This window comes from Alosa alosa, chromosome 8 (assembly GCF_017589495.1).
Source record: "Alosa alosa isolate M-15738 ecotype Scorff River chromosome 8, AALO_Geno_1.1, whole genome shotgun sequence".
Classification (NCBI taxonomy): Eukaryota; Metazoa; Chordata; class Actinopteri; order Clupeiformes; family Clupeidae; genus Alosa; species Alosa alosa.
This window is the reverse complement of record NC_063196.1, coordinates 398,116-425,807: the sequence shown is the minus strand read 5'-3', so window position 1 is coordinate 425,807 and position 27,692 is coordinate 398,116. Positions and strand designations below refer to the sequence as shown.

At 39.2% G+C, this 27,692-nt stretch overlaps 1 protein-coding gene across 6 annotated transcripts in view; it reads left to right on the top strand.

Moving 5' to 3' along the window:
• Positions 1–27,692, top strand: part of enah (ENAH actin regulator) — a 237,346-nt gene that overhangs the window by 35,644 nt on the left and 174,010 nt on the right. The window contains exon 1 of one of the 6 annotated variants that reach the window (XM_048249973.1): positions 16,103–16,423. The exons of 3 other annotated variants lie outside the window; for them this stretch is intronic. In XM_048249973.1, the coding sequence (XP_048105930.1) occupies positions 16,335–16,423 (89 nt within the window). In that variant the 5' untranslated portion in view covers positions 16,103–16,334. Of the gene's footprint in view, positions 1–16,102; positions 16,424–27,692 lie in introns of those variants that run through there. 2 more of the 6 variants (XM_048249974.1, XM_048249979.1) reach the window with 2 other exon arrangements.

The window sequence follows — 27,692 nt, the reverse complement described above, 5'->3', positions numbered from 1 at the left end:
GCTGAAAGTTGACATTTGCCCTGACTGAATACTGATGAATAATGAAGTCGAGGCCCACTTGCGGCGCTGTAGTGAGTTCGTGGGCTACCGTTGCATTGTGGGGAATAGAGTATTGGTGCGTGCAAAACAGCAGCCGGCGGCTGTGGCCGGTTCTAATACTAATCAAATATTATCCCGGTGGCCGTAGATAATTCATTCTTTATGAATGAATTTGACATGTCTGGAATAGAGAATGTACGCACGCAAGAATCTGTAGGCTATTTGTGGCTGGTTACCAGCAAACAATGTTTAATGCATTAACTCAAGACGTCAAACATTTTCTAAACAATACAAACAGAAAGGATGCAGCAGGCAGCAAATGTAGAAGAGTCATTTCCAGTGGAAGTGCTGAATGAAGCCCAAAGATATGAAGGCATATCTGGCAAGTTGTTATTTTTTGAATACGTAAATGGTTGGGCTATAGACCTAGTTTGCAAGGAGACATAAAGCATGAGCATGCCACACTATCCACAGCTGTGGTAGCGGGGGGTAGGAGGATTACTGTTAGGATTTATATAAAATTCTTCAACAGAAGGCCTGCCTTGGATGCAGGCTTGCCCAAAAAAAAGGCCTGTGGTTTGCGCAGCCTACAGTAAGTAGGATTAACAATTCATAGACCCTTGGGAACAAATGTCTGATGGCCCCCCTGCCCGCCAGCCAACGTGAATCGGGCGGTCAGTTAATAGGCCCATTTAAGGCACGAGCGCATCTGTGAGGCCAAGCCTCACCAAGTAGCCTGTTTGTTTACAACTAACATTACATTTAATTAAACTGCTTATAGGCTATGCTGAAATAGTTTCAACATTTTGAATATCAGTGTCGGGTGAATTAGGAAATGCCTTATGGCTGAAAGCTGCTTGGGATCCCCCTTGTCAAGCAATAACCATACTTAAAGAAAAAGTAAAAAAAAATGACATGATGCGCGTCACTGACATAATGCGCAAATAATATAGCCTAGATATTCCAATATATTCGAATACATATATATGTATATATTCGTGTTTATTTTAGAGGGGATATTCGAACGTCATTTTTGAGCCATTTTGACAGCCCTAGTCCACTGTGGGCTACGCCAATCGTCTATTAAAACCTTCCACCTAACCCCGGTGAGTGGGGGTCGCTATATTGCGTGTGAAATAGCACCATTGAGTAGCCTATGCGAAATAGCCTTAAAATCGTTCCGGTGTTGTGTGCCTTCTGGTTTCTCCACCTACTGGTTTCCTTGCGTGTGCATGCGCTGCAGCAGTTGTCAGACATACACAAACAAGTTGTTTTAGGCAGTTTGAAGTTGCTTTTTATATGCCATGAGCGCTCGGCTACATTACAGCCACTCGGACAAAAGACATGTAAAAAATATGTTTTGAAAACTAGCATTAAACTGGATTCGATCACGCAAAAGCAACACACGCGTGACTCTCTCCATCCTGATTCCCCTAATCTTTGAGCCAACTAATATGTTACGCGAATCAATTAACTACTGTAGGCTACCATTAATTAAAAACGTAAGCAACACCCAGGTAACATGTTGTCCAGGCTATCTGAAACAAGGGGTTGCCTCTCATCTACAACAACTGGTTACATTGGGCTGCTACAGTCGTCAGTGCACTGTGCACAGTAGGCCTATGCTACTCTTTGTGGTTGATCAACTAAAAATAAAAGATCGTATTTGGTGATGACATTATTGTAGGCCTAGTAGACCTACATTCTGAGAAATTGAATGGTACGAGAAACGATCTACATAGCGCACCAGACCGCAATGTCTTCAAGGGTTGAATAAAGGGAATTTCCAAAATTTAGTGTATTTTTCAAGTCAATAAACATTCTTAATTTTCAAATGTCTTTGTCAGGGAACATCTGACTTTTAAAAACCATAGGCCTGGTAGTCGCTCAGACAAGGAGTTATAAGATAAAGGCAATACCATTTGTGTCACCTAATGCAGTTCAGTGAATTAGCAAGATACCATCAGAAGCCAACAATCATAAACCACAGTGCGCGCGCGCTCTCTCTTCCCTGCACATGAAGCTGTCTGCGTGTTGTAGGCTAGATTTGCGTGAGTTCTTTCTATCTGCTTTACTTTTGTGAGTTGCGACCACCTAGGCTATGTTATAGACGTTCTATGAGGTACCAGTGTTTAGCTGTGTCACAAAACAATAAGCTTTGTCAGACTACTTTTAAAATGATATTCAGGGCTATATACATTTTAAACAACTCTATCTTACCACTCCCTCTCCCTCTGACCCCCACCACACTCCCTCACTGAATGCCTCTCTGACTTAAAATTATGGATGCAAAACAACTTTCTCAAGCTCAACACAGACAAAACCGAAATTCTGCTGATTGGCCCTAAAAGCATCCTCACCAAATATCCCCATCTCACTCTCAAAATTGATGGCTCATCTGTCCACTCCACCCTTGTTGTTAAAAACCTTGGCATTCAGCTTGACTCCACCCTTAGCTTTGATTCTCATATCAAATCACTCACTAAGATTGCTTTTTTTTCACCACCTAACATAACATTGCCTCTCGACCCTTCCTCTCTGCTAGTGATGCACAGACTTTGGTTCACTCTTTCATAATGTCCCGTTTAGATTACTGCAACTCACTTTTCCTTGGTCTCCCCACTAAAACCCTTCAAAGACTACAATATATTCAAAACTCTGCAGCTAGGCTCCTCACCCATACCAGACGATCAGCACACATCACCCCCATTCTCCATCAACTCCATTGGCTACCAGTTCCGTCCCGGATCAAATACAAAATACTACTAACCTTCAAAGCCCTCCACAACCTTGCTCCCCCCTACATCTGTGACCTCCTGACCCCTTACACGCCTTCCCGCTCGCTCAGATCCTCTGACCAAAACCTCTTGGCTATCCCCCGCTCCAGACTCTCCACCCTGGGTGGCAGGTCCTTCAGTGCCTTGGCCCCAAACTCTGGAACTCCCTCCCCAACCCCTTAGGTGCCTGTCCTTCTCTCCCTTTCTTCAAAGCACATCTCAAGACCTTTCTGTTTAATGATCACTTCTCCTCCACAACCAACACATAGTTCCTACATATAACTTGTCTTTGTTGTATTGTATTGTTTTGTTTGTTTGTTATTGTATTTCCCTGCCTTTGTCTCTGTTGTATTGTTTGTTTGTTTGTTTGTTACTGTGTTTCCCTGCCTTCCTACTCTGTAAAGCGACCTTGGGTTTGAGAAAGGCGCTATATAAAATAAACTTATTATTATTATTATTATTTTTACGAGACACCCTGCTCACTTGAGACCTTTGCCGGTTGTTCCAGCGTCATTGCAGTGTCACTTCCCGCGAGGGAAGCTGGCCAAGTCGAAGCACTGCCCACTGTATAGCGCCGCTTGGCCTCTTTAATGGTCTTTCGTAGGTTGTATGATGCTGCCTTGTAGTCATTTCACCCGTGATAAGTCCTGCATTGTATGTGTTGGTACGCGTTGTTAATTCTGTGCGGACTTGTCTATCGACCCATGGTTTCTGGTTCGACGAGCAAAACAGGTACCAGTCTACGTTGCTTAAGGGTATCCTGCAGCAGGGCTTCGGATTGGTCAATCCAGCACTTGACCTCCTTTGTCATAGGGGGCTCCCTCTGACTTCTCTGTTTATACTTGGGGAGGAGGAAAACAGCGGCATGGTCCGACTTGCCAAAAGCTGGTAAAGATGTTGCTTTGTGACCCTCCTTGAACTGCGTGTAACAGTGGTCAAGTGTGTTCTCTCCTCTCGTCTCCTCACCTGATCTTTTCCCTAAGAGTTTTTTCTTTCTGGGCCTCGGAGGTGCATCCCCGTTTCCATGGAATTCCGATGCGCCTCAAAGTATCTCAGGCGGCCAGGTTGGTTCAGTGGTTAAAACTTTACGAAATAAATTAATGTACTCCATATCCGATGTCCCGAAGTGTAATGCTGTCATAAGTAATTAAAGCATCACTTATTTGGATACAATGAGAAATTAAAACTAGATAAAGTAGTAGAAAAATGCACAGTTTAAGTGGATCAACTAAAAAAAAAAGGCGTCCGAACGCGGCAGCGCCATTGCAACAAGATTATTATTAACATGACCAGTCAAAAAACACACGAGTCTCACTACACACCACACACACACATTCTCTCTTTGTGTCACACACACACACACACACAATAACACTGACCTGCCTGTACATTGCAAACATAGGAAAGATCTGCACACACACACTATGCATGCACACACACACACACAGAGAGAAAGAGAAACACAGGCCGACACAAAAAACGTTCTAATTGATGTCACTAGTCAAAACACACACAGACATAAAGAGGCACATCATTGCAACCTACATATTTGGTGAAGTGTCACCTAGTGGGTATGTGAGTAAGTGTTTCCAATGTATAAAACTTGCAAAAACAAACATGTGAGTGCATTGTTGGTTTCCGAAATGGCAAGGGTCGCAGAGCCACACGTGCTCGGGCCCGTCATGGCCGCTTGCGGCTATATTTCATTTTAGAACATCAATGTAGATCTAATTAGAAAAAAAGCCATAAGCTATTTTAAGTTAGAATGAAAAACTCATGCAGTGCCATTTTTAGAGATGGGTTTTTATTGTAGGCCTAGGTCTTTAACTAGGCTTTCTTTGTTGATTAGCAAAGACTGTGTAACCGATTGGCCGAAGTAAGCTATTAATACTTGGGAAAATATCCTTTGAACAGACATCAACATTCACGATCAGTGAGGAACAGGAGTTACCAGCACTTACTTTACTCCTAATTTGCTATGCAAACAGTGATTTCGGGGTCTTCGATGGCGCGTCCATAATGTGCGCTGGCTGCGTTTTGACGGGTGTTTGGCGTGGCTTGGATTTAAACATGGAAACAATTTCATCATAAATTACTTTCAGGGGCTTCTTTAAAGGGCATGCTAATAACACCATAATCGACTGAATCAATGAAAGCTTATTTCCATGACAGTAGCCACTGAGACAGGCCAAGAGCTAGTCTGGGAAAAACCCTGACGTACTTCCGGCAAATTCGAGATTCGCTCTGAAAGTCCGTCTGGCCAAGAACCCATTCTAGCCCATTTCCAATTTTCCTAGATCGAGGCACCAATCAGAACCCTTGAGGCGGGCTTTACACGATGACGATAGTGCACCCTGTTGAAGAAGCCGGGTTTTAAAAACAAAAAACAAGCTTGAAGCTGATATCACGTTGGTTTAAGACAGGGAGTTAGAAGTTTCTTAACTGCTTCCTTATGTTGGAATATGCAACATTGTACAAACATGTATGTAAGGTATACCTATGTGATATCTGCAACAGTGGTAGGCTACTGAAAACGGTTTGATATTCTGTTCATTTATAGGACTATAGCAGCTGGACACGTAGCCGTCAGAAAACACATAGGCAACATGATAATGTTAACAACCAAAGTTAATGCATGGACATGACCTTATAATCCGTACATGAGTGGGAAAAAAATCTGATGAATTGGTGTCACATACTTTTTGAATGAGAAGCCCTCAATGGTGGTGATGTTTTTTTCACATATTGAATTTATAGCCATTTTCAGAGCTTTGCAGAGGGGGAATTACACAAGATACACCTGACTTGATTGAATTGTTTAATTCAACAGGAAAATGTACTTCTATTCACATAGTTTCAATAATGTGTGTGAAATACCAAAAGAGCCAATAATGTTGGAAGTTGAACAAAAAGGATTGTTCACCACGATGCTTAAAATGACTTAAAACTTCAAAGGGCTGTCATTTTGGAACCATTAGTGATACAGATATATTATTTAAGATTTATGCATAGGTTTTGGTCTACAAACACCTGTGATTTTTTTTTTTTTCAGATTTTTTGGGAGAGGGTGACCTGCCAGCCACTGGGTGATTTGACACGGAATGACCCAAATATTCGTAAAACAAATAGCAATTGGAATAGAAAAATAGAAAAAATGGAAAAGAAATACACGCATTTTCGCCAGGTGAGACGATCCCCCCTCCAACTCGAACTCAAGCAGGATCTTCCGACAAAAATGTACATTTCTTTGCTAGGAGAGAAGGAGATAGAGAGTGCATGCATAGCCTAAGTGACGATTATTTCTGGTGGCAGCAGAGTAATGGATACCTACAAGAATTGTTTCGAATAAGACAAAAAAAAAGATGTAGGCAACAAATGAAATGTAGGTATCTGTGTGCAGCGGGTAAAGTGAAATAGATCAACCTATTCTGTTCTTGCTGTTTGTCTGAAACTATAGAAAGTGCTGAAACTATAGAAAGCCCTAGACGAATAGGCTAGATGATGGGCCCTGATTAGAAAATATTTCTTAATTTAGTGTTATCAAATAAAGAGACATGCAATTAGGGGTAGTGGTGTCAGCGCTCATTCAATGTATGTGCACGTATGCGCAAGTAAAACTAAACCACTGGAGATGAAGTGTGTAGAAGCAACAAACAACGTTATTTAAAAGAACGAGCAAAGCGGATCCTTGCTGTCCATGAAAACAGCATGGAGACTGGCTAGTCTAATCCAAAAATGGAAATAACAGGTCTTTGAATTGACACGCGAAATGTAGGCCTATAGTAGCAAATATCGTAGCAAATAGCCTATGGTAATGACACAGCTTTAAAACATTTATTTCACTCTCGCTGGAGAACGGGCTGTTGTGCAGACAAATGAATTAGGGTGATCTGCTTCTCCGTTCACCAAAACCTATGGTCTTGCTAACCCATTCGCGCAATAAATAATTTCTGAAAGGTTCTCTCCATTGTTAACGTGCAACATTTCTCCATGTGGGGTAGTGTCAAGTGAAGTAATGTCCTACTGCAGGTCGGCAATGTTCAGACAGAAGATGGGCACTGCTTTCTGTGTTAAAATGGTGTTTTTAGCAGTCAATTTATTTATTTTTTCCTGGGGAGAAACCCCTGGACATCACATCATCCGCACCCCCTCTCAGAAAATACTTCCAACGTCCCTATCGTGACCTCATGAGCTAAACCATTAATGAAAGCAAAACAAACATAAACAAAGCAGCCAGTTGCTTCTTCATAAAATCAATAAGACACCTTCATTAACAATAACAAGTTTTATCGCGAGACTGCGTGTCGTTTGGAGCAGTGTATCGGTAGGTTATATTAAAAGCAAACGATTTTCAGTTTGCTTCGGGATTTAGGCCTAGCCTAATTCACTTTTGAATTATTTGATTATAGTGCTAAATGTTGGGACTGTCGCAGGAGACGTACTGTAGGCCTATCAGCCATCGAAATGAAAGCTCATCGGGGGAATATTGTGGAAACAACTGAAAAAATGTTGGGTAGGCTAAATATATGGCCCATACTGTAGTGCGCATAGACTCAAAGCGGCAAAAGCCGACGTTCCTAACCCTGCTCACAAGTGCCACCTGGTGGTTGTTTGGGTCATTGTAGCTTTACTGGGGAAATATAAACAAAAGACGCGTGATCAACACGTGAGGTCACGTGTGTGTATATATGTTATTCTCCCATTCGAAAAATCCTAAGATACCGGATCTCAAAGATGACAGCTTTTTTGTAGGTGAATTTCAGAGGTCTATGAACTACAAAAAATCTATTGATTGTGGTAATGAATATAGTATGTGTGTGTGTGTGTGTGTGTGTATATATATATATATATATATATATCTCAGAGGAGGCAGAGAAAAATAAAAAAATATATAAAGTGAATTACTAATCTGATAAATTACTGTTTATTACTATTTGAACACTTTGAATGAACAAAATCGTTCCCCTAGGTCAAAATGCCAACAGCACCCCCTATCGCAATTGAAAATTACTGTATGGAGAAGCTTCCTCCAGCAGCTCATTGTAAACGCCTCTGACCCCAGCGGCTCGTGAATCACGCCGTTTTCAATGGCCAAGGGAGGTAGCTCCTCCGTACAGTAATTTTCAATTGCGATAGGGGGTGCTGTTTTTAGCGGCAACGCTGAACTAATGAGCAGCTAGCTGCTCTGCAAGCAAGAACGTTATCTGCAGTCATACAACTTGCTCCTGAAATAAACAGTACAATGTCATCAGAGGACAATGTCCATCTTTTATACATTCAAATACAGTGCAAAGGTTAGGATCAAAGCAGGAAGACCAGTTCCAAAAATGAAGGATGGTAAGGCTAGTGAAAGCTACTCAATGCTACGTAGTATGACAAATAGCCTACCCATGACTAACTGGTAACGTTAGCACTGGTCTGTCACAAACGTGGACAGTTCAGGGTTTTGGTGATAAAACATTTTCGGATAGTTATGCGTTGTTATAATCATCCAAGTTATACCTCAACTAAACAATTGTTAAAAAATATTCTTGTTGTTAATATGTTCTTGTTTTCACCGTTCTAACTGTATCTTTGGATGGTTACATTGTTAATGAATGTTTCAGACCATGATGCATTCCTTTAATGACGTCTTCAATAACATTTGCAACCTGTCTTTAAATTATAGCAATTTGGCTTTAAAAACAATAACATGTTACAAACTAGAAATGCAATTCCAAGGAATTACCAGTGCATGAAAATGCTAAAGTTGTGATGTAAAATATCATGTATAGTTAAAACAGATAATACAGAGATGGTTACTACGATGATGCTAGGATAGACATGGTTGTTGCATAGCTTAATAAAAGTTGATAGTTTAAAAGTAGACTGTTTAAAAGCTGAAAGTAGATTGTTTAAAAGTTGTTGATAGACAGTAGATAGTTTAAAAGTTGTTGATAGACAGCTAGTTTAATAGATAGTTTAATGATAGTTTAAAAGTAGACCGTTTAAATGTTGAAGGTAAATAGTTTAAAAGTTGTTGACAGACTGGAAGTTGAATGAATGTTGATATTCAAATAGTTTAATGGCTGTGTATAGGTAGATATTTGACGATAACTGAAAGTTGGAATGGCTCTAATGTTTGCTAGCAGTTATGCTAAGATTTTTAACTATGCTAACCATGTTACTTAGCTAATGTTTTATAGCAGTGCTAGCAATGCTAACCTGCTAACCATGTTAGTTAGCTAACGTTTTCTAGCAGTTTAATGAATGTTGATATTCAAATAGTTTAATGGCTGTGTATAGGTAGATATTTGACGATAACTGAAAGTTGGAATGGCTCTAATGTTTACTAGCAGTTATGCTAAGATTTTTAATTCTGTTAACCGTGTTACTTAGCTAATGTTTTATAGCAGTGCTAGCAATGCTAACATGCTAACCATGCTACTTAGCTAACTTAACTAACATTTTCTAGCAGTTTTGCTAAACATGCTAACTATGTTAGCAATGCTAACATGCTAACTATGTTAACCATGTGACTTGGCTAACCAAGCTTATCATTTTAGTAGTTATGCTAACTATGTTAATTAACATGCTAACAATGTTAGCATGCTAACTATGTTAACCATGTTACTTAGTTAACTTAGCTAATCATTTTTAGCAGTTATGCTAACTATGCTAACTAACATGCTAAAACCATATTACTTAGCTAACCTAGCTAATCATTTTTAGCAGTTTTGTTAAAAATGCTAACTAGCATGCTAACATGCTAGCATGCTAACTATGTTAACCATGTTACTTAGCTAACTTAGCTAATCATTTTTAGCAGTAATGCTAAAAATGTTAACTAGCATGCTAACTATGCTAACTTTGCTAACCATGCTAACTAGCTACAGTGGGTAGGAGTCATAGTTGATGAAAAGTGTTGACATAGTTGATGACAAGTTAAAAGTTGTTGATAGACAGCTAGTGAATGTATATAGTTTAAAAGTTGAATGTAGATAGTTTAAAAGTTGTTGATAGACAGCTAGTTTAATAGATAGATAGTTTAATGATAGTTTAAAAGTAGACCGTTTAAAAGTTGAATGTAAAAAGTTCAGAAGTTTAATGGGTAACATTGTTTAACAGTGGATTATTGTAGTGAGGACTTTTATTTTGAAACAGTTTTGGGCAGAGGAAACAGTTGAATAGGATGTGTAGTCTTAATTGACCCAGATTGTATGCTTAAAGCCTGAGGCTGCAGGTGGTCTGAACACCTTCCATAGGATTCTAATTGCTTAATGGCCGTATTATGATGTCATAATCAGCAATGTTAAGTCTATGGGGATTTTTAAAAAGTTTTTCTTTAATAGTTTAAAAAGTATAAAAGTTTCAAAGTTGAAAAGTCATACCAACCCGATCTGTTTGAAGACCAACGTTACAAAGTTTGAATGAAGTTTCTAAGTTAAACTGTTCAAGAGAAATTGCGTACGGAAAAAGTGGTAAGCGGAATAATAATAATAATAAGAAGTTGTTGAAGTTGCCTAGGAAGAACAGTACAGTGCATTTTCATGCACTGTAATAACCATATATTTAAGGTCTATTTTTAATGGTAAATAGTTACATGGTTGAGCAAAACCTCCAGACTTTCCATATTTTTGCACATCTGGAAAACAGTATTTCATAACTAGACCTACATATCTTCCCTGACTTCCCAGACCTACATTTACATTTATTTACATTTATTAATTTAGCACTATTATCCAAAGTGACTTATATATTTTAATTATATTACAAAGTCTATTGTCCCTGGAGGAGTTTGGGGTTAAGTGCCTTGCTCAAATGCACAATGGTGAAAGCCAAGAATTGAACCCACAACTTCTGGCTGCTGCATGCTAGCCTAGCTCCTTAGGTCAGACCCCCCCCCTAAGAATGTCAGAACAGCTTTATTGCACAACATTGCCAGTTAAAATGCTACATAGTACATACTGCTGCTATAAATGTGTCTGGCTAGGCGGCCTACATACTCGTTCACATATGCCACCAACACCATCACAACCTCACATTTGCCACTAACACCAATCAAGCGGACATTTCTTCCTCCGTTATGTTTTTAACCATCGGCGGCCACTGATATATATCGGACAATTAAATTTGCAAAAACAGACCCATTGGCAAAAATGGCATATCACATCCTCTCCACCAGGCCATTATTATGACCGCCGCTAGCGAAGCGGTCATATAGGGATTGTCAAAGTCGTCCCCCCCCCCCCCCCCCGTCATCTACTTCCTGAATTTTTGGTCACCGATACCCGGGACACATGAAATTTGGTGGGTATGTAGCCCCACTAGACTTTTACAGAAAAATTTTGTTTCGTCCCCGGGGGCCACTCCCCCAACCCCCCCCGTGCTGGGCCCCCTGAACCGCAAAAAAAGCAGTTTTAGCATTTAGTGACTGTACACTCATTGGCCTGTAGATGGCGGTGCACACATATACACATGCACACACACACACAGGCACCCACATACTATCGGTATTAGAACGGCCGATACATAATTACAAATTCAGTAGCATTAAAAGAAAGCCAAAATAAATATTTATTATCATCATCATGGCTGCATTTCCAGTATTGGCGATAAGTAGTCGTTTGTCCACTAGATGGCGCATCGTTGCAGTGAGACGTAATTTTGTTGGAAGTTAAAAGTGGGTTGGAAAAACAATGGACGCTTCTTACAAGGACTGTAGTTTACCGCAGAGAACGTCTAATAAGGATAGGATGATGTTCACATGAAATGTAATTCCCATTTCTTCTTGAAGCCGAAATAAATCTGAGGATGTTTATCGGACATGCTTGGTTTTTACTGCAGGTACGTTAATCTTATAATATCAATAAGGACCTAGGTAATGTTACCGTTAGCGTTGGTTGAGTGATGGAGGCCAATTTGATTGATTGCATTTGTCGAAAACTATAAATGCGGTTATAACAAGCAAATTGATACAGCACTGTAATTGTATCTTTCGACTGTCATTTGTTGCACGTGCTACAAAAATCATTCTGTGCAATGGAAGATTTACCAACGTTACACCGGTCTGATACAGTTTTGCCTACATGCGTGAGACTGAGACGCCTGTTTATTTTGTTTTAAGTGCGTGCAGGGTGTGAGAGGGGAATCGATGTGCTTTGATTCCAGCTTGGTAGTTGTAGTATGTGAAATTAAAAAGCATGTGTGTGTGAAGTATCCAAACAATGACACCTTAATTTCATTATGGCTGCTTTAGCAACACACCTTTAGCTACTATGTAGTGGGTCCCATTTAGAAGTGGCTACTTCATTCGTGCTTTCCTTGACTCATGGAGCTGCGTGAATTTTATTACAACTTTTCGCCACGATATGGCAGTTTAAGTCCGCTTGATAGCCTACTGTAAGGCGTAAGCCATTGGTTTCCAAAGGAGATTTTATTTGTGTCGCCAGCCTATTGTCGAAAATAGCCTATTGACAATTTATGTTGTAAATAGGCCTACCTTATAAGCCTACCTGTAGCTTAGGGAAGCTAACAGCTTTCTATTAGGTGCTAGTTTGTTAGTTACAGTTTTGTCATAACTCCCTGATGCATTTTTGCATTTAGAATAGCCAGAGCGTGGATATCTCAATCGGAAAATTAAACTATATCGGGTGCCTATGGACTAGGCTGGGTGAACCACCCTGATCTGCCCGCTATTTATTTTTTTGATTTCTTAAAGGAACCATATGTAAGATTGTGGCCAAAACTGGTACTGCAATCACTTTCAAATTACTGTGTCCCCTCCCCCTCCCCCCTGATTCGAGGTTGCCAACCCGGATGCCGAAACACTACCAACGTGATTAGTACATAGGTGGAAGGTGGTAACCTGACCCAAGCCAGTTGAATGTCGTTCCGCTTAGCTCCGCCTAGCTTCACTCACATCCATCTGTGACCTCTTCCATTGAGAGTGATTTCTCCAACCAACTTTATGGTTTAGCCAATCAGGACGCAGGGCAGGAGTTTCATAGATGTGACATAGCGTAGAAGCGACTGTGAGTCTGTTATTAGTGTCACGGGTTGGCTTCGATGTGAGTGGTTGAAGTAGCACGTCAATAGATGACGGACAAGTGGCTTATTCAATCATATGCAAGCATTTTTTGATTAGGCCCAGCCTTCTGAAGCAACACTTCAATGGATCGGTTCCAGATGGATGAGTGGAGCTAGGCGGAGCGAAATTCATCTGGCTATTGCCAGGTTAGGAAGGTGGCGCTTCAGGCCAAAACACAACACAACATGACATGACAAAACACAACATCAACATCAGTTGAGGGCTGCAACTTCACTTTTTAAAATGACAATATCCTGGCCGGACTACTGTTGTCAGTGATATAAGTATTTGAAATGAACATGATTTCTTAATGTCTAGTGACATACCAGGGCCATTTTATGATTAATTAAAATACATTTCTTACATACGGTTCCTTTAAAAGATTGAGCTTGGTCTGGTGAAAGCCAGACTAGCCATGGACCTCAGTTACACAATGCAAGGGAACACGAATCAGCCTATATTTGCACGAACAATAACGGACAACAGCTCTTCAACTTTGGCCCGTTAAAATGTGTATGAACAGTCTAGCGACGCATTTCATCAAGGCCCATTTGGACATGTCACTTATTTGCACCACTGGTTAGATGTAAAACAGCATTTCGTTTCAGACTACTGTTACTTAATTTGTGCATTAACAATAACGTTTCAGACTACTGTTCCTTAATTTGTGCATTGACAATAAAGTATTACATGAACTAAAGATGACTAAAATCTTATGTAGAAGAAGAAACATTCACAAAAAATCCATCCATCCAAAAATGACCTTTGTTTTTGATAGCTGTTGAAAACGGCATGGAACTGACAGAGATGTTTTTGTTTATAAATAAATAAATAAATAAAACATTATGCTGATACCTTTTGCTTTTCCCAAATACAATGTAGCCTACAGGTGTAAGTGACATTTCATCAATCCAGTTGCAATGGATGAACTCTGATGAACTGCCCTACTTGTGATTGTTTAGAGATTTTAAAGGTTTTATAACAATGCTACATCTTCTTTGGCTATTCTACAATCTATTCACCTTTTCAGCACCAGTAGGCTACTTTATGTGCAGCCGCGCACACACACACTCAGGCATGCCAAACAAGCATACACAAAAGTTTCAAGAGTGAGGGATGGAGTAAAATATGGAGACAAATTGCAGTGTGATTTATTTTCGCTGAACGGATGTACAGGACTGAGCGGCGGTCATATTTTGTACCCCTATGCGGTACATCTAGTTTTGTTAATTTATGTAGCAATAAGATTTTGTAGCAATAAGATTATGTTCAATTATATGAGTCACGTTTAATGGAAACGCATTTGCAACATCAGAGCATGGCAGTCTATGGAAAAATAGTACATGTAGGCATAGTGCCTTAATCTATCCTGAAATATTAAATATATATTAAAAAAATCGGCAGACAGGGGCAGCTCTATTTTCTATGTAATTGAAGTAATTCCAATGGCATCCCGAGGGGGTACTCTATGATGATGCAAAGCAATTACCTTAGGCTTAGGAGTTCATCTCTGATAATCTATGATAGGCATACTATTGTAATATTTCAAGGATACAAGGAAGTTTATTGTCACATGCATATAGTTACTGGAAGTAAGAAATGCAGTGAAATTATGTCTGGTGTCAGCCTATTTGTGCAAAGTGTGTGTGGGGGGTGGGGGGTAAAAAGTGAAGTAGAAGAGGGGTTTAGTAGATTAAGTGGCAAGGGCTGCATAAGAAAGGTGAGGGAGGATTGGAATTGGGGGGGGGGGGGCACCAACAAGGAAGAAACCACCAAGGAAGAAACCTTGGGCAGATCCACGGCTCAAGGGGCTAACCCAACTGCCAGGGGTCTTGGTGTGTGTTGGGGGGATGACAGGGGAGATGGGATAGTGTGCTGTGTATGTGGGGAGAGGGCAGTGTGCAATATGTGTGTTGGAGATATTCTATTCTCATTCTGCGTTGGTAATAGTTGGAAAGAAATGTAAAAAGAGATGAATGAGCTGAATGAATTAACTGACCAGACTGCAAGTTATGATGCATAGAAATATTGGTTTGTCCACCTTGTGTCATATGAGTTTGCCATGCATTGAAATACTAGGCTATACTATCTGTGGGCAGGTCATGGTTGGGAATTGATGTTATCTATTTTTTGGGTGTTGTAGCCTATGTTTTAGAATAAGTGAAGTGATACTTTTTGTGTCCTCTCCTGCACGCTTGCATGGTCTGATCTACTCCTCATGCATCTAATATTTTCCAAATTAAGCACTTACTGTATGAACAGAAAAGAGTGGACTAAGGTCAAGTAGTTGAAAGAAAAAATACACAACTAACTTATACCTGATTTAAAAAAAGTGTTGACACAACTGTGAAACTGTATAAAAACATTAAAGTGTCATTTGAAAAACAATATTGCTGACATAAAATATTTTATAATGTTTCTTTACATGGAAAGATTCTCTTGACTTAAATACATTTTGTTATTTATAAATGATTGAAATCTCTTTTGTGGATACACTGTTTCAGTTATGTTAAGTCAGTATGTGATATACATATTGCTAATTGAAATTCAAGAGAATAAATGTCTAAAGTCTAATAGCATTACACTTTGTTGGATATGTTTTGTCTCTCTTTTCAAGAATGACTGAGATCCTGGTTTGAATAGTGTGTCTATACTTGCCGGCTGGCTTATTGAATAATAGTGAGGGTTGCGGTGTGTTGTGTGCAATAATGTTTGTAAGGATGCTGAAGTGAATTAAAGTGTTTATTTAGAGAATATGTACCTTTCAAAAGAGCAAGGACAAGGACAATTTGAAGGATTTCAAGGACAATTTGAATTTGCGTTTTTTCCAAAGCTGAACTGATGTCCTGCCCTTAGTGAGTAATGTTGTAATGATCCAAAGGAACTAGAGCTGCTTTCCTTTCAGCTTATTTATCATCGTATCTTAAGATGATAAATAAACGGATTGTCCTCACTTCTACAGTACATTACATGTTAGTCTTGTATTCCAGTCCTCAAAACAAACCTGTTGGTATGAATTTTGTAACAGCGGGTCACTGGCAGAGTTGATTTAGAGCGGAAGCAGAGCACAATTTTGCGGCGAAGAGGTGGAATAGAGAGAGGACGATGCTCTGTTGAACAGTAATAATACTGTGCAGTGAATTCATCTTCCTCAAGGATGATTCTCCCCCAACAGCTGCTAGAGTCTGCTTCAGCGCTTGTTGCCAGGTTACCCTTCATCACTGTGAGCGTTGGAGGGGGATGTTGTGGGGGTTTCAGCACTCTACCAGCTTGGAGCAGCACCATTGATCTGCGGCACTCTTTAAATAATGAAGCAGTGATGTGTTCCGTCAGAGCAAAGAGAATGAATCGACAAACATAATTCTGTGGGGCGGACTGCTAGCCGCAGATAGTAAGGCTGTAGCCATACTACACCAGCACTGGAGTGCTATTACAACGTCAAAGGAGCCATGCAGCTTCAGTCTGCCTCCAACTGCAAGGTTTCAGGTTTCATTCTGAGTGAGAGATGCACCTGGACAGCTAAGATGGAAATCCACCGGTATGTATTCTGGGACTTTTCTGCTGCTGCTGCAGTCCTGGTGAGATTGTTGTAGGAAAGGGATGGTGTGCTGACCGAGAGATGTGCCCTTATCAAAGCAACTGTTGCATGATCTATTAAGATGTTTTGTGAAACATCAAAGCTGTAGCTCTATCAAGAGGATGGGAAGGGTGTATTTTATAACATGAACAACACAAACTGAAATATATTTACTGAAGTCTCGCACATGTTTGCATGTGAACTGCTGTGGTTTGTGTAATGGAGGGTCTTGTGTTTGGTTTGATTGCAAAAAGGCACAATGATGAGGGAATAGTATTCTTGTGTGTACAAAATGCATGTTTTACAGCATAAGTGGTCCCTTACAGCTACCATACAGCAGTTGTTTTGTGTAGTAGTGGTGTTGTGTCATGAATAATGTATGGTTTGATCTGAAACGATAAGCTAACACGTGTACCGTGTAAACCCCAGGATAACTGTTTTACATGCAGTCCACTCTTTTGTAGCATGGAGATAGGGGTGTTTCTGTTCATTGTCTCTTGTTATTCCACAGTTTGAATTAGGGCTTCTACAAGGACTGTAGCGGAGAGTAAGTCTTACTTGCTTAACCCTCCATAGTCCCTTTTAGGAAAGGTTTTAAAAACAGAATAGACCATGGTTTTTTTGTGTGTTGTTTTTGTTTGCCGACAGTGATGGCCATAGTTGTGCCACTGCTGTACTGTGCTGAGACTGATATCATCATCATCATCATCATAATCATCATCATCAGTTTTTTTTTTTATATATCACTGTTTGCTTTGTGTTGGTGTGATGAGAGTTTGTAATTTGTGTGTGTGAGTATGAAATGCAAATTAATTTTCAGTGAGTATGAAATGCAAATTCATTTTCAGTAGTAAAGTGACATTGCAAGAGAAACAGACTCAGTGACACTTTTTTAATTTCACACCACCTTTCTACTTCAAATGGTAAATGTACAGCTGACAGCTAAACAAACAGCTGATAATGAAGTGAGTCCAGTGTAAAGAGCTGATAATGAAGTGAGTCCAGTGTAAACAGTTTGGGGGGTAAGGAGTTACAAAGTAACAGGTTACTGTAATTAATTACTTTATTTGGTAACAAAGTAAGGTAACACATTACAGTTCAAATTTCAGTAATAAAAGTTATAGTTACTGAATAACTGAAACCTGCGTTAGTCTCTCTAATAAATTGACTTATTGTTTCCATAGCAGCATGCACTGATTGCCTATTTGAAATATAGATTAGCTTAGATAAATTGCAAAATATAGCTGGCGCGGTGTAGCCTACACAAATATGTTCAAAAGTTAACTCTGTAAAATTAGTAGCCTGCTTATCACAATGTTGTAAGTCGTGGAAATGAGATTGTTTAGTTGAGTTTTAACCAAGCATGTAAAAAGCCTGGATTGTCCATGAGCCAGAGGCCCATTTTGGGCCGATCGGTGCCAACTGAGGGTACCACACTTTATGGTTATTTTCTGATAGCTACAGTGGGTCCCAGTTAAGAATTGACACTTCATTCACCATCAAGGTGATTCACGCAGCTGGGTGAAATGTAAGTACAACTGCAGCCGCTTGGGGGCAGCATAGTCCGCTGTGGCGTTCCACGGTTGAACCGGACGGAACATTCAACAGCAAGGGCTGTGATTGGCCGAGTTTTCAGTGCGTTTCTCTGTGTTTTTAGCAGCCCCTGCAACATGCTAGTCCACTGTAGCCTATAAGCTTTGTACATAATGTTAAACATAGTTTTGGATTCAGTGGCAAGATGTCTTGATTGTACAGTGCCTGTCTCTCAGTAATATTTTAAAATGAGAGCTTCGTCAGCTGGCAGTAGGCTACTTGTCGGCAGTCATGAGAAGTTCGCTTGCTAACAGAACATAAATATGCTGCCCAGAAACCTCGTGAATAGTTCTGATTTGTTTTACTACACTAACGATGTTAAATATAGCCTTTGCCTACAGCATCTCCTTAACAGTAATGTTAACAAAATGACAGCATTCATATGACAAAGGAAAACGAATTTGGTCACTCAAGATTGTGCCACATCAACCAGTGTAGGCTACAGTCCTACCCAATAGGCCTACTCGAAGCAGATAGCGTTGTCTGACGGTCGGGTGCGTTAATGCGCGTATTTCCAGAACAGGTCTGCAACTTTCAGGCAGTTCTGAGTTCGAATATAGGCAGGAGCAGAACCATATAAAGGCCTATTGTTATCATTTTTTGCAAGGTGTTGCTCCTGGCAATACTTGTTTTTAAGACGTTTGGTGATTAGTTGACTGTGAATTATTGTAGTGTAGTGAGGACATTTATTTTGAAACAGTTGTGGGCAGAGGAAATAGTAGTCTTAAGAGAGCCAGATTGTATGCTTAAAGCCTGGGACAGAGTATATAGTTTAAAAGTTGAATGTAGATAGTGTAATGGATGTTGATAGACAGAAAGTTGAATGGATGTTGATAGGCAGATTGTTTAATGGATGTTGATGTATAGTTCAATGGGTGGATGAGTGAATGGTTTGAAGAGGATGAATGGATAGAAAGTTGGATGGAATGTGCCTTATATCCTTGTAGAATGGAGAGACACAGAGAGAGTTGGCCTAGTTAAGCAGAAAGCAGTTGATACAGGTGCAATCAGTTTAACTGGTCCTTTGATGGGTCTTAGTAGTGAGCAGCTGGAAGTTGATACAGGTGCAAATCAAGTTAATTAGTCCATTTTGATGTCATAGTGCTAATGCAAAGTCTATGGGGAAAATAAGCTTGTTACAGTGCATGAAAATGCACTGTACTGTTCTTCCTAGGCAACTTCTTATTATTATTATTCCGCTTACCACTTTTTCCGTACGCTATTTCTCTTGAACAGTTTAACTTAGAAACTTCATTCAAACTTTATAATACATCCATTAAGCAATTAGAATCCTATGGCAGGTGTTCAGACCACCTGCAGCCTCAGGCTTTAAGCATACAATCTGGGTCAATTAAGACCACATCCTATTCAACTGTTTCCTCTGCCCAAAACTGTTTCAAAATAAAAGTCCTCACTACAATAATCCACTGTTAAACAATGTAACCCATTAAACTACTGAACTTTTTACATTCAACTTTTAAACGGTCTACTTTTAAACTATCATTAAACTATCTATCTATTAAACTAGCTGTCTATCAACAACTTTTAAACTATCTACATTCAACTTTTAAACTATATACATTCACTAGCTGTCTATCAACAACTTTTAACTTGTCATCAACTATGTCAACACTTTTCATCAACTATGACTCCTACCCACTGTAGCTAGTTAGCATGTTAGCATTGCTAACATTCTTAACATTTTTTAACAAAACTGCTAAAAATGATTAGCTAGGTTCGCTAAGTCACATGGTTAGCATAGTTAGCATGCTAGTTAGCATTTTTAGCAAAACTGCTAAAAAATATTAGCTAGGTTAGCTAAGTAACATGGTTAGAATAGTTAGCATGCTAACATTGTTAGCATGCTAATTAGCATAGTTAGCATAACTACTAAAATGATAAGCTTGGTTAGCTAAGTCACATGGTTAACATAGTTAGCATGTTAGCATTGCTAGCATAGTTGCTAGAAAACTGCTGCTAGAAAATGTTAGTTAAGTTAGTTATAAAGATGGTTAAAACATTAGCTAAGCAAAGCATGGTTAGCAGAGCACTGCTATAAAACATTAGCTAAGTAGCATGGTTAGCAGAATTAAAAATCTTAGCATAACTGCTAGTAAACATTAGAGCCATTCCAACTTTCAGTTATCACCATTAAACTATTTGAATATCAACATTCATTAAACTGCTAGAAAACGTTAGCTAAGTAGCATGGTTAGCATTGCTAGCACTGCTATAAAACATTAGCTAAGTAGCATGGTTAGCATAGTTAAAAATCTTAGCATAACTGCTAGCAAACATTAAAGCCATTCCAACTTTCAGTTATCGTCAAATATCTACCTATACACAGCCATTAAACTATTTGAATATCAACATTCATTCAACTTCCAGTCTGTCAACAACTTTTAAACTATTTACCTTCTACTTTTAAACTATCATTAAACTATCTATTAAACTAGCTGTCTATCAACAACTTTTAAACTATCTACTGTCTATCAACAACTTTTAAACTATCTACATTCAGCTTTTAAACAGTTTACTTTTAAACTATCAACTTTTATTAAGCTATGCAACCACCATGTCTATCCTAGCATCACCGTAGTAACCATCTCTGTATTATCTGTTTTAACCCTTAGAACCCGATTGACGCAAAGTGCGTCAAAAAACACACCCTTTCTTCTCTGTTACATTGCTCCGCGACTGTTCATCACAACGATATAAAACCTTTATTTTATGACAGAGAAGAAGTGGGGCTTTCCAAAGAGACTACGCACTTGTCTGTACGACCAAGTATGAAAATTAAAAAAAATCATGAAATTAAATAAAATTGCATCATATTTAAAGTCTATACTTCTCGGCGTTCACCTGCGCACCCATTACTCTCGTTTGAATTACTCGCGAACCCGTGATCGCATAGATATGGCAAGCATATCAGATGAAAGAGGAGAAACAGGGCTATCCATTGGTACCATGGATATCGATCTTTCTGCCTTATAAAAACAGACGAAGTGATTGCAAAATATTAACATCATGTACACAAACCAACGTTGCACACCCATTACTCTCGGAGTAATTACTCGCGGACCCGTGATCGGATATATATGCCACGTATGTTAGATGAAAGAGGAGACACAGAGCTATCATTTGATACCAAATACATCCTTCTGGGTTATAAAACAGACTAAGTGACAGCAAAATAATAACTTCATATAGCTCAACTTACCCCACGTTTTTGTCTGTTTTTGTGGCAAAGCATGTTTATAATCCAACGCTATCGTGTGTTTCTCTATGGCAAAACATGTTCATAATCCGGTTTTGAGATCCTAGCAAATTCCTGCATGGCATCCAATTCAAGGCTCACATTGCATCCCAATTTGTTCAACAGAGAAACATTTTTTTGCCTTTACTTTGTTCATGGCAATGCAGTAAAAAGTTGAGAATCATCATGAGTGCATACACCATAGTCACACATGCTAACAGTCAAACTTGGGTCAAGTCAGGTCAGATCAGTTAGTGTCACCGATATGGAGCGCAGAATGGTCATTTTTCATCGCTAAATAAAAAATGGCATTTATTTCCGTAAATCACACACCACATATTTCTGTAAATTGCTCAGCCCCAGAGTATCCCTCCAACATGGCAATTATATTGCCCGTTTCAGGACAGTCTGCCCTACACACACATGAAATGCATGTAGAGCTATGAGCTTGCTGTGGTGAGATACAGGTCAAAATATAAGAATTTTTATAATATGATTTTTATATTTTAATTCTTTAAAAATCAAAATAAAATCAATGCTAATACATGAAATGATGGCAGATCTGGATAGCCTAGACTCTGCTGAAAAAAACAATATATAATATGTGTGTGTGGCACTTACAATGACCAGAATAAATCCTTATGAATAAAGGTAGTGAAAATGCCCTATAAACAGCTTAGGGTTCTAAGGGTTAACTATACATGATATTTTACATCACAACTTTAGCATTTTCATGCACTGGTAATTCCTTGGAATTGCATTTCTAGTTTTTTATTAATATCTCAAAAAGTATAAAGTTTACAAAAGTGAAAAATACATTCCCCACGTGTCCTTTTCAAGACCTACATTACAAAGTTTGAACGAAGTTTCTATGTTAAACGGTTAAAGCTGAATTAGACGCAGAAATTTGGTGGGAAGAATAACTAGAAAAGCATTTCCTAAAGGAAATACAGTGCATGAAAATGCAAAAATATGAGGTAAAATATCATACAGAGTAAAAACAAACTAGAAAATGTAATTTCGAGGAAATTACCAGTGCATGAAAATATAAACATACTGTATATTAACATAAAATGCCAAACAAACTTTTATTTGGAAACAGTTGGCAGGAGTCATAGTTGATAACAACTGACAGTTGAAATGGCTGAACAGTTAAATAGCTGAGTAGTTTAAATAGTTAAATTATTTAATAGTGAATTATTGTAGTGAGGACATTTATTTTGAAACAGTTGTGGGCAGAGGAAATAGTAGTCTTAAGAGAGCCAGATTGTATGCTTAAAGCCTGAGACAGAGTATATAGTTTAAAAGTTGAATGTAGATAGTGTAATGGATGTTGATAGACAGAAAGTGTAATGGATGTTGATAGGCAGATTGTTTAATGGATGTTGATGGATAGTTTAATAGGTGGATGAGTGAATAGTTTGAAGAGGATTGAGGAGGCCTTAACAGATACGCTCTGCTCTTGCGAACTCAACCCTCTTGTTGCTTGCAGTTTGTTAAATAAAGCGATGCAGATTACATTATTTATTTCTGATTAATTGCGTCTTTTGATGTCTTTTGCAACATCTGCTTGTTAGGCTGGGCTACTGTCAATGTCCTGTACAGGTAAATGTTCAACAATTGCTGGTGTAGGCCTACAGGCTATAATCAATTAAGGACTGTTCGTTATTTATTTAAGGGGCTACCGGAGGAGTTTATCTGCGGATTTATTTTTTGCATTATTTTGAATATGACTCGCTCCAGTCTCAACAGCACGTCTACTTTTTTCACACGCATCTAAGTTCTAACACACATCCCCTCTCGCTTTCTCTCTTTCCATCCCTGCGCACGGGGCTTTCTTAAAGGAGCTGCACCATTTTACAACAATTGCATCTACATTTTCATATTAGAATGTTTTGTCTGTTTAAGTGTAAGCTTAAACTACCGTGATCAATTTAAGTTCCCGTGCCCGCGCTGAAAGTCTCATGCGCTTATTGTTACACTATTACATCTATAAGTAACCCTGACAAATAGGGTATAAGATATATAAACTCACGCTATTGTATTATCATATATGTTTGGTAATGGCTCACTGCGTCATGGAAGCAGTTAAGTCAAGTCGCATCAAAAATAGTAGTGGCAGAACTCCCAAGTGACACCTTGTGGTTGTTTGTGTCAACTGCAGTTTGTGCCATTTCTGCTGAGAAAATGGTGTGCGTGATTCATGAAGGAACCCGTCCAAACTTAACTGGGACCCACTGTATATGTGTCTATAACACAAACATGCATGATTAGTTAGGGAAAGTTTTCTTCTTTCAATTTGCAAAAAAAAATCTTACCAATAGTTTTTTTTTACTATGTGTTCCTATAGGTGTCTAGTAACTTTTTTTTTTTTTTTTTTTACCAATATTAGCTTTTAAGATGTCTAACTAGAGGTTTTTAAGGGTTCTGAATCTATCCCAACCATTAGTTTTAAGTAAAAATGACTCCAAGTCCATAGGAAATCCACAACAAGTGGTTTTATTGAACAATTACAAAACAAAACTTCCTTAATCAGTTTAAAATTTAACAAACCTCATCCCTCAACTCCCTGCACTCCCTGACTCCTGTTATCATCTGGCTGGTTGATGTTCTGGCAAGAGTTACCATGACACTTTCCACAAGCAGAAATACACTTGACTCCTTGCTTTTTACAGCAGCACCTGAGAGTGTCACAGTCGCCTGCACAGTTGCAGCTGTGACAAACTTCAGAAAGTAGTCCAGTGCAATAGGATCTGGTGTAGAGACTGGTGCATAATCATGTTCTCCTTGTTTCTATCCACAATCAAGGACATCTAGTGATGGACTTTGTAGCAGTAGCCAATCTCAGATATGCCCGCAGAGAGTGCTGTGCTGCAGCTCCTGTAGTCGGAGGTACTTTCTAGTTACTAGTTATGTTAGTTATGTCTAGATACTAGTTATGTTGTCCTCATGAGTTACATTTTGTTGCTTACTCTCCACCCTTTCGTTCTCTTGTCTTTCTCTCTCTCTCACACATTCACACGCACACATACACACACATCTATGCACACTGACTCTCTCACAAACACATTCACAACCACCCACCCACACAAACACGTATGCACACACTTAATAAAGTTCACACCTTCACTGATGCGTGCTTTTAAAGCCAGGCCAGTATCATTGTCCCATGTCCAACCCCCATCCCTCCCTCTCTCTCTCTCACTCACTCTCACACTCACACACACACTCACACATGCAAAATGTCCTTTCTCTCACACACACACACCATGTCGCGACAAAACTATCGGTGATTATACTGTAGTATCAGTGTGTTACACAGAAACAAAACTTGACAAGCTGAGATCTGTTCTTTTCTGCCTTTCTTTGTGTGTGTGTGTGAGGGAAAGAGAGAGAGAGTCCAATGTGGAGGGTGGACGGTGATCAACAAAATGTAAAACTCATGAGGACAAAACTGAGTTAATATTTTTGTAAATATTTTATTATGTCTTTTCATGGGACAACACTGAAGAAATCACACTTTGCTACAATGTAAAGTAGTGAGTGTACAGCTTGTATAATAGTGTACATAGGGGCAGCCGTGGCCTACTGGTTAGCGATTCGGACTTGTAACCGGAGGGTTGCCGGTTCGAACCCCGACCAGAAGGAATGGCTAAAGTGCCCTTGAGCAAGGCACCTAACCCCTCACTGCTCCCCAAGCGCCGCTGTAGCAGCTCACTGCATCGGGATTAGTGTGTGCTTCACCTCACTGTGTGTTCACTGTGTGCTGAGTGTGTTTCACTAATTCACGGATTGGGATAAATGCAGAGACCAAATTTCCCTCACGGGATCAAAAGAGTATATATACTTATCAGGGCTCCAGACTAACTTTTTGCACTGGTTGCACTGGTGCGCCTAACTTTTTTTTTCTTAGATGCACCAGCACAAAAGTTAGGTGCACCCAAATTTTCAACCACATCGCATTTAACACCGCAGCAGGTTCACTTTTTTTCCTTAATTACTGTCCTATATAGGTTGTCCTATGACTTATGATTTACAATTCTACAAGAAAAGTAACTTAATTAAGTGTTGGTTCTTTAAGTGCTTCACTGAGCTGAAATTTACATCTCAAGATGAATTAAATAAAAATAACAGTGAGTAAATCAAACTGCACATCTCATGGCTCAATGTCTTACATACTATCCTTCATGATCTTTAGGCCTTGGCTAAACCAGCTCGCCATGCTAGCATCTTCCATAGAAATGTATTTGAGCACAATTTAAAGAGATGTTCCAAGTAGCCTGGGGGATTTTTATGTGATTTTGCAATGATTGCAATAATCATTTGACAGCCCCACAATGCAATTTACTTTTTAATTTTAGTATTTTTACATTTTCAATAAGAACATCATTATGGTTAATGCAGTAACGAAATGGTAGGCCTATTATTATAGGCTATTGCAATGCCTTGCCATGCTCAATCTAAATGTGTCCATTCAATTCACCGTACACAATGACCACAGTTATACATGCAGGGAATATTTGGGCTTTAAATGTAGCAGCGATATTCGGTTTGCGCCAAAAACCAGATTAAATTGATTGATGCCATCAGAATGAGTTTACACAACTTGCGCGCAAAACGAATATTGCTGTTGAAAACCGGGTTACTTCCTGCATGTAACTGCGGTCAATGACACACTCCTTTTCGGCGATATCTGTATCTCTGTCGTTCGGGAAGGCCTTGTATGCATTGTTCGCAATTTTAAGACATTTCTTCATCTGCAATGACTCCTATAAATTTGGTGCAAGTGGCATTCATGTACGTCGGGTTTACGTTCAAACTATTTTTCTGGCGAATAATTATTTCGGACTGAACTTGGTGAAGGAAAGTTTCACTAGGCCCATCGTAGGCAACGATAAACTTGATCATCATCTCAGGCTCGTCTGATCGGTTTGCTGCTGCCAGCCGCCGAAAGGCAGTGGGGAGAGGGGACATTTATCTCGGCCTACAGTATGTGACCACACCGTAATGCAACTACATCCACTCTGTTTATCTGATGGGTCTCTGACCTCTCTCTTTCTCTCTCTCTCTCTCACTCACACTCACACTCACACACACACACTCACACATGCAAAATGTCCTTTCTCTCACACACACACACACCATGTCGCGACAAAACTATCTGTGATTATACTGTAGTATACTTAGCAAACTGCTAAGTTATTCTACGTGAGTTGGTGAACCTGTAACGCTAAACTGCTAGCAATAATTTTACCGTAACTTCAGCAAGGGAGGGATAGCTAACGTTAGTTTATTTTACCTAGAAGCTAGAATCTGCAAACTCTTCATTCTCAACTTTTCAACCGTTCACCCGAATACCTTTCAGCATACAAAATTAAAAAGTGTCTGATATCATTAAGAAACATACACAAACTTCACATTAGCAGATCAAATTTACCAGCAAATTATGTTACAGCAACGTTTTCCAAGATGGCTCCGCCCATACCCCCCATAAACGGCTTCATAACCGTTCTTCAGAAAATCTATGGGTGACGTCACAGACGCTTTGTCTATATTTTTTACAGTCTATGTGGATAACAGTTTAAATTCCTCACTACAATAATTCACTTTTAAATAAATTAACCATTTAAACTACTCCGCTATTAACTGTTTAGCCATTCCAACTCTCAGTTATCATACACTATGCCTCCAGCCAACTACATTAACTCTTTAGCCGCCAGGATTAAAAAAAAAAAAAAAAATTGGATTTTTACATCAAAATTTCAAAAGGCCATGGATTGCAAGTGGTCAGAGATAAAGTCCTACTGTATGTGAATCATTGAGTATGAACAGAAGTTTATGTAGGGGGTTAATTTACTCATCTAATTTGCATATTATGACGTCACTGGATGGTAACCACCGTTAATTATGCACATTTCAGTAAATACTAGATGTTGAACATATTTGAGCAGTTTTACTTTCTTTTTTGTCATTTCACCCACATAACAAATGAACAGGAAAACGGTCACATTCTCCTTTAGAATCAGAATAGGTGAATAACAGATCCAAGAATTTTTTTTTTTAACATGCGTGCTTCCTGAAAACTTTTGAAAAAAAGGTTGAGCTTGAATCGAAGCTCTGGGTGTCTGCCAACTAGTGGTCAAGAGTACAAATGAGATTTTACACTGTACTCGGGTCTATCGTCTGTTTTATTCAGTAATGACGCTTGTCGCAATATTGCGACATGGGCGGTTAGAGGGTTAAACCACCACCACCACCTACCTAGCAACCAGCATAGCAACCACCATAACTACCCTAGCAACAACCTAGTAACCTAGCTAAGTAACATGGTAAACATTGTTAACATGTTAGCATTGTTAGCATAGTTAACATTGTTAGCAT